Source organism: Pteropus vampyrus, unplaced genomic scaffold (assembly GCF_000151845.1).
Source record: "Pteropus vampyrus isolate Shadow unplaced genomic scaffold, Pvam_2.0 Scaffold568, whole genome shotgun sequence".
Taxonomy (NCBI): Eukaryota; Metazoa; Chordata; class Mammalia; order Chiroptera; family Pteropodidae; genus Pteropus; species Pteropus vampyrus.
In genome coordinates, this window is record NW_011889349.1 from 274,590 (window position 1) to 283,126 (window position 8,537).

The 8,537-nt window shown below is 45.2% G+C and overlaps 1 protein-coding gene across 1 annotated transcript in view; it reads right to left on the minus strand.

Moving 5' to 3' along the window:
• Positions 1-8,537, minus strand: part of DEPDC5 (DEP domain containing 5) — a 113,531-nt gene that overhangs the window by 2,356 nt on the left and 102,638 nt on the right. The window contains exons 40-41 of the mRNA XM_011384289.2: positions 5,201-5,372; positions 2,570-2,630 (exon numbers count right to left, since the gene is read on the minus strand). Coding sequence (XP_011382591.1) covers positions 2,570-2,630; positions 5,201-5,372 — 233 coding nt within the window. The remainder of the gene's footprint in view (positions 1-2,569; positions 2,631-5,200; positions 5,373-8,537) is intronic.

Consider the following 8,537-nt stretch of genomic DNA (forward strand, 5'->3'; position numbering starts at 1 on the left):
CCCTCCCTCCTGTGCACCCCCAGCCATCCCATTAGACCTTCCCACTGTGCCCATCCACATCCTTGGAACTGTCGAGTTCTCCAGAAAATGGTCCTTATCTTTATTTACCTTAACCATACCTCTCTCTCTGTCCTCAAAGTCTTCCACACTAAGCACATACTAGGTTCTCAATAAAGGCATTAAAGTAAAGTAACTTAATTGAAACTTTTTTCTTAAAATTGAGAAACACCAATCTGGTGCTGTCCGCTTCACTGTGTTCTAGAAATAGGCAGGAGGGGCCATTTTTCATCTATAGCTGTTCTATTCCATTTCTCGTCTATGGCTTGTTCTATTCCTGGTTTTTCTATTTCCATAAAGCACATTTATTACAGCTCTACCTGCTAAGTGCTGTAAAGGACGTGTTAATAGATGTAGCCCTGCTCTGAGTCTGAGGGGTTTATGTAATGAAGGCAAAGATGGAGGCAGAACTAAAGGAGGTAAAATGTCTATCTCTTCTCCTGGACTGAGGTCCTCAGGGAGGTGCTGTGCTGTAGCTCTACATAAGCTGCTGGCTTTACACTGGCATTTGATGACTATTTGCTGAAGAACACATGAAGTCAGATATGCAAATTAAATGGACAGGCTAACATGCACCGATTCTATCAAATATGGGAATGGCCCTGGGTTTTGCCTTTCTTCCTCTCTACTTTCAATCGAGGCCATTTATTTATTCAGCATGCATCAGCCTGACCAGATTCTTGCCTCATTTCTTCCTTGGGTCACTAGGAAGGATGTTTAATTTAAAAAAGGTAATTTAACAACATGGTCCTTGGCCCTCTTACTGACCACTTGGGGAGCACACGAGCCAGGATTTCAGTGAGGGCAGGGGGATCCAGTCCCTAGGAAGGGGATGCACTAATTTCATGCTAACTGCCCAAAGATGAAGAAGGAGCTGGAACACCAGATATTTTTCTAGCTCTTTCTGGGATGGACCTTTGTTTGCTCTCAGAGCCATATTCCCACCTAGAGTTCCACTCTATGCAAAAAGCTACACATTAAACAACATTTTTGGCCAAGGTACTTTGCTAGGCCTTGTAGAAGGAAATGAAAATGAGGAAAATGCATGCCCTTGACCTCCAGAGCCCCCCAAATTAGTATGATAGATGGGCAGAGTGTATTGGGTAAAAGGGAAGGAGGGATTCAGAGTGGAAGGTGTAGAAGGGGGTGGGGCTTAGGTGGGAACGTGGGGGAAGGGGTCTAGGGGAGGAAAGAGAAGCAGGTTTAGGTGAAGGGGCACACAGCAGAGTCCTGAGCCGTGATACATGGGGACTGGGCAAGAGACATATGAGGAAATCTAAGGCTAGAAAAGCAGGCTGAAGAGGTTAGAGCAATAGTTTAAAGAAGTCATGACTGGAATCTGGACTAAAGTGGATCTGGAGGAGGATGCTGTGAAAGCAGATTTGACAAAGGCCACATCCCAAGTGATATCTGGCCAGCAAGGTGCAGTGACTGCCCGATGATATATGAGCTGAGTAGCATCAAACCTGCTGATCAACTTATCAGTTGCCTGGGGTCTTCCTAATAGGAACTGCTGTCTACTGAGGGCCTACTAGGGGCCAGAAACATCAGAGAACCCTCCCGACAACCCTGTGAAGGGTGAGAAGACAAAGGTGAAGCAGTTCCAGGACTCACTCAGGGTTCCTCAGCCAGACGTTGGTGGAGGCGGAGGTGAACCAGGCCTGTCTGCCTGCAGCACATCGATGCCCTTACCACCCATCACTGCACTCCCTACCTTCTGTCCCGCACTGGCATCCCTCCCACTGGAAGGAGGAAACCAGATGCTCTGGCATTCATTCCACAGCCTTTACTGAGCATCAGAGCTAGGTCTACGAAGTAAAGGGAAGCACAAGGTCTAAGGAAGGCCGGAGTCAACTTGGGCGAGGAGAGGTTGAAGAGTCTGGACTTCACCCTGTGGCTGGGGGGTGGCAGGCGTGTGCGTGGTGGGGATGGTAACAGCTGAAGATGCTTGAATAAGGAGATATGATACTGAAGAAGATACAGCCAGAAGATTACTCAAGCAAGAACGAGAGGCTTTGCTTATGCCATGATTAACAAGCAGCAGTAATTGACACTGGAGACAAAGCTAGACTGGCCTGAGGGGTGGACAGCTAAGCCTAGGAAAGGCTTTCCCTGGAACACACATTCAGCGCCAGTAAATACCTATTGACTTATCTATTGCTTTTTAACCATTGGTTATTTTTTAAACATGTGGCAAGGGGCTCTTGACAAATTTCAGTTTTCCATCTCATGTCCTCTCCTGGAGAGCTTGGCTCAGAGTCTTTTTGGAAGCTAAGAAAGGAGCTCTGAGGTCTGAAAAACAACAGCCACAGGAACTGGCAAGGTAGTGTTTATCTTTGAAACCAAAGCCAGGGTCCTATCAGAGATAAGCAGCAAATTTGTCATTGGTGGATTAGATCTGTTTCCCCCAAAATAAAACAAGCTGGTTTTTGCTTTGGCAACTGCTATTCAAGACAAACAAGGATGCACTATTCTCTCTATTCCCACTATTCTCTCTTGCTAAGGGACAAACCTGTGTGCAATGGCTTCCTGGAAAAGGTGCATTCGATCCCAGTATGTCTCCGGTTCAAAGCCTGAAAGGAAAACAATAAATGCTGAGTTCTGACATCGAGGTCTGTAATTTTCCTTGGGTCTGGCCTTCTCACTACTCTTGGCAATTCTTCCTCCTTGAGCCTAGGCTCTGCTTTTCCACACTGTCTACTTTAGGAAAGACTAGCCCCCGTCCCAAGGTGGGACACCCTAAAGAAAGTGACAGCCAAGCATTCTCATCATCCTTTCTTCCAAGCTCTATCAGGATCTAGAAAGAGGATGAATATGAGTCCTCAGTAACCAGTGTGAGCTATCAGAACTCGGTAGAAGATTCATGCCAATGACCTCCTACTATGTCAAAAGTGGAAAGCAACATAGTAAAGTACAGACAAAGGATAAGCTTTAAATGCATGTTATCTGCTTCTAAAGAGCAAACAAAAAATTTTTTTTTAAATTTTTTTATCACCAATCTTCCATTTCCCTATAGGGAAAGGCAATATAATAAGCTCGATTTTAGGGGTGGGAACATTGAAGCAAATACATAAAAAAATGATTTGGGGAAAAGCGATCATCTCGTGGGGGGGAGTGATGCATACCGCTGCCCTCCGCCATTGCCCACTTCATTGCTCCAGCTTTGCTCCTTCTGTAGGGTTGCTGAGGACAGAGGGAGGAGGTGGGCGGGCTGGATAGCCTGTCACACAGCAACAGACAAAGGGCAGGCTGCTCTCAGGACTGAAATGCTGAGGCCTGGAGCAGCAACAGCACATGACATCCCAAAGATCAGGGGTGCCTGCAGTGGCCTTGTTACTCTTTCCACATTTGAAATCTTCTATCTAGGATAGATTTGAAGATTCTGGGCAACTAAGGGCAAGAGAGAAAAGAGACTTTGGCTTTAATAGGAAAAAACACAAACAGAAGATTCTTGTCAGGTTTTTAAGGTTTTGAATTCACTATTATCAGAAGGGGTAATAACAGGAAGAGAAGAAGCACAGAAGCAAGAAAATCAATTTTTAGATTTAAGTCCTTATTCCCTGAAGCTAGGGCTCCTTTCGTTCAGCTGTAACCATGGCAACCAACAGAGGATGCTGGTCTTGAAGACTAGGTTACAACTGGCAGAGAAAACCACCAGCTCACATAAAGATGTCCTCCCATGCCAGCCCCAGAAGCAATGCTGTGCTGTTACCGTGAAGGTGGAAAACCCCAGAAAAGTCTTTGGATGGTGTGGGGAACGATCTCTCTGTTCCCTCAACATATTTAAAACAGCAGTATGAGGCGGTATCTGGCTTAAAATTGTCAGATATGAACATAATCATCTTGTATTTCAGAACTGCAAAAATGGTCCTGTCTCAGCCACACAGTGAGGGCACATGAGAGTGTGTGTGTGTGCAAGAGGGGGTGGGGGAGGGAGAAGAGCACTTTGTAAACTCTAAGGATCACTGTGGGGCTACCCTGGAATCCCAACTGTCACTTCAAATCTTGCATCTATACAAAAACATCTTCCAAGATGTAAACAGAGAATATACAGATGGCCCATTAGAATGAAAACTATTTGTACCCCAGGGACAGCCTGTCTCAGCAAAAAGGCAGAAACACTTAGCTCGGCCTCCTCAGCCTGGCGAGACCTCTGAGCCAGTTCTCTGCCACCGACCATAACACAGACTTACAAGGGCATAGGAAGAAAATGTCTCCCTTACTCCCAAAGCTTTTTCTTTTGCATTGATAATGTCTATATCTAAGAAACTAAGGAGGCTCCTAATGTATTAGCAACTCTAGCTTTCCATTTTTAAAGAGTTCATCTGCAAGTTCATCTAAAGCTCTAGAGGAGCTATTTACATGTTCATCACAATGAGCACTTGGTGATATAAAGTTCTGGGCTGTGTGAAGATGCATCCTTCGAGCTGTCCTACACCTGTCCTCAGAGTTCTGGTGGACCTGGGTGGAACAGCAGGGCAGGGTCAGTGGCCCCTGCGTTTCCCCATTCAGATTGACAACCCTGTTCTAAGGGAAGGGCTCCATGTGGGTCCTGATCTCCTCCTATGAGCCTCCTCCTGCTCTGTCTTCCTTGATATTTGGGACCCAAGCCATGTGCAATGTTCCAGGTGCTGACACACCACAGCTTTGCACAAAAGGACACTATTTCCTCTTTTGCTTTCAATGCCTCCCCTTTTCAGCCTTTTTGCATGAAACAGCAGATTCAAGTCTCCTATGAGGTTCAAATTCCCACAGCCCAAACTAGTTAGGTTGGAGCACAGACAAGAAGGACAGTGTGGGAAGAACACCAGGGTCACTCATGATTTACAGGGTATCACACCCTCTCCCAGCCACCATTCTGCTCCAGGCCTTACCAAGGTCTTCCTGAGTTGCAGAGCAGCTCAAAGCCACCCCCAGTTTAGGAATAAGGAATTTGAGACTCAGAGACATTAAGTGATTTGTGCAGGGTCGCCCAGCCACTAAGTGAAGAATGAGGACTAAAACCAAGGTCCTTTCCGCCCCTTGTCCGAAGGCTTTCTCTATGCACTGGCCTGTGTGGATCAGATACCTAGAGAGGTGTCCTTGGGGGAAAGAGGGGATCTTACTCATGGAGACAGAACCCCGAGAGGGGAGTATCTCTTACTATCGAATAGGTGCTCGCTGCCCTCCTTAAGCAGACAGCTGATGTTGAGTGGGATGAAGAGCTGGGCTCGAAGCGGATCGCCATATAGGTAACTGGGCAGCGCAAAGGGACCCTCCAAAACTGGGACCAACAAAAAGCCACAGGAGGTGGCTTTTCGATGCCAACCTTGGACCTGGTGGAAAGCACAGAAAAAAAACAGTGTCATTTTCAAGTTTGTTCAGACAAGAGAAAATACTGCCCAAGGAGAGAAGCCACCAGAGTGGCATCTCGCACATTGATTGCCATGTTTATTTATCGATGTTTGCTAGCTCCAAACCGGTCCAGGGCAGGAAAACGCACACTCTAACCTCCTGATGAATACTTGAAAAACTGAGTTGAACACATAGTTCCTCTTCTTGGCCCAAGCTTCTGCAGCTTCAGTGTTTCTTCTGGGAGGAAGAGACTGGAGAAAGCTATTTCTTGCCTCCTAAAAACCCTTCTCATTCTATAGGATGTTGGAGGAAGGTCACAAGATATAGGTTAAGTCCTTCCAATTTTGTCCTTTATAAAAAATTTACTAAGTCCAAAGTATCAAATAGGAAAACGATCCACTCAGGCTGGCTGAGTGGGACATGATGCGGGGTGCAAGATGACTGTGGTGGCCTCTGGCCAAAAGCGATAAGGCCTGACCTGGCAGAATGAGAGCTGCTCTCCAGCAAACTCCCAAGAGCTGCCTGTCTGATGACTGACAGAATGAAAGAGGCTGGGGCATAAGGACAAAGCTTCTCATTCCTAACATTTTCTTAGGGAAGAGTGGCAATTTTCTAGGTTTTAAGATACTTTTTAAAAAATAAAGCTCATATGTATATATATTTTAAGCTGATGCATGTGGCTCTGGCATACAGATAAATTTGTGTCAAATACTATTTCAGAAAACTACAGTTTGGGCCATGTCTCGACTTAGACAAATATGATTATTTAAAAACTGAAGGGGACCACTCCTAGTTTCCCAGAAACGCTCACAACAACAGTACAACAAAAGCCGAGCTCTCTGTTTGACCAAGATTATCTCTAAGGCTTAGTCAATGACCTTTTTATTTCATGTAATATTTATCCTAATAAAATCTGAGTTATAATAATTTTAGACATTGCTGTAAAATAATAATTAACATGCACTAGAGATTTATAAAAACTTAACAAAATAATGATAAAAGCATTAGCAGCTTTCAGTAGGTTTTACATAAATTGATGTGAAAATGTCTTTTTAAAAGATAGCTCCTAAATTCTCCTGAGGAAATAAATACTCTTCTTCTGGCCAAATGGTAACTACCCATGTGTGTGTGAACAGTATGGTCGTGTTGTTTTGAGACAGGATTACGCGGTAGGGCTTCCAAGGAAAAGGCTTAGCCTCCTGGGTCCGAGGGTTAGTTCTGCCTGGAGGAAGTGGTCATCCCGGTGTCAACCAGCTGGGGAAGAGCGTGTGTCCTCTGCAAGTTGAGCGGGACAGGGAGCTGGGTGTCTTTTTAAATTTGGACCTTAAGAATGTTTTCCTGATGAGACTCTCTCCAGGGGAGGGTCCTCAAAGGTGCTAATGCCATGTGGAGACAGACAAGAACTGGGCAGACAGAAACCTGGACAAATCTCTTCCCCGGGATACCATGGCTTGTGCGGCAAAATCGGACCGATATGAACTGGATGAAAACACTCTACGTTGCCAGCTGATGCTGTCTGTGCTCCTTTCTCTTTGGTCTTTTCCTTAGCTTTTCATAGTTCTTTTTGAACTTTATTGCTGCTTTCAGCTGTTATTTGAGATACTTGGGGCCATTGTTAGAGGGAAGTGGGATGCAGTTGAAGCCACAGAAAAACAGTCTTTTTGGCCAAAAGACAGAGTATATAAAGAGTAGCAGACTGTGAAGATGGTTACAGAGGGCTCCTGGCAGCTTGGCTAAGGAGTGTTTATTCTGTAAGACACTGGAAGGGGGGATGGGTGTTGGCCAGGGTGGCTTCTTAGTTCAGGAGCAATAAATGACCTCATTAGAGAGAGAGAAAGAGGAAAGATAGGCAGAAGACCAATTAAAACAGGGCTTCTCAACTTTTGCACTCACGACATTTTGGGCTGGTTTATTCTTTGTTGTAGAGGCTGTCCTATGCTATGCATTGTAGAATGTTGAGCAACATCCCTGGTTTCTACCCACTAGATGCCAGGAGCACTCTCCCCACCATTTGTGACAAGTAAAAACGTTTCCAGATATTGCCAAACGTTTCCAGATATTGCCACACCCCCTACCACTCCAGAGGAGAATCGGAGTTAAAAGCAGGGGTGTTCATTAACTAGGGATTGGTTAAGTACACTATGATACAAATAAATAGTAGAATATTCTGTGGCCCTTAAAAACAGTGAGGCAAAACAAAAACAAAACCAACAATGACGCCAACTTATTTATACTGGTATGGAAAACACATAGGCAATAGAAAAAACATAATATGAATAGTATATATCCCAAGCAACTGAATGTGTTAAAAAAAAAAAAAAAAAAAGGTAACATGGCTTTGTATATGCATAGAATCTGTCTGGCAGTACACTCAGCCAAGTGGTAGGATGGCTGCTTTTAGATGGAAACCCCAGGGAACAGGGTAAGGGTGGGAGAGAGACTTACTTTTCACTCAGTGATTCTCAACTGGGGACATTAATCCCTCTTCCCTGGGGACAGGTGGCAATATCTGGAGGCATTTTTGGTTGTCTCAAGGTGGGTTGTACTACTGGCATTAGTGGGTAGAAGCCAGGATGTTGCTCAACATCCTACAACGCACAGGACAGCCCCCACGACAGAGAATTATTTGGTCGCAGACGTCAGTAGTGCCAAGGTTGTGAAACTCTGATCTACACCCTTTTTTGATTGTTTGAAAATTTTCCGGTGTTTAATTTTTTTAAGAGGCTATTTCAATAATCCAAGTGAAAGGTAATAGAAGCCTGAACTAAAAACAAAGTGACATGAATATTAATCATCCACTGTCCCCCTCTGCAAGGTGAGCCAAGGCCCGGTCCTCACGAGAGGAGGTTCTCACCATCTCGAAGAGGACCGCAGCAGTCACTGCCATCCAGTGGAGCTTGATCTCGAAGGCTGCGTTCAAGGAGAAGTTGCCATGGTAATAACAGCTGCACCACTCCAGGCGGTCTGTGCGGTTGTTCACATCTACGTCCAGGGTCACAGTCCTCTGTTCTGGGACAGTGGCAGCTATGTCAGCACATAGGAGGGCCCCCAGGAGAGAGGAAAAAGAAGGAGTGGGATGAGGAGGAAGAACAGACAACGAAGCCTCCAGATATGAAACTGCAGAATCACCTAAGAGAAAATCATAG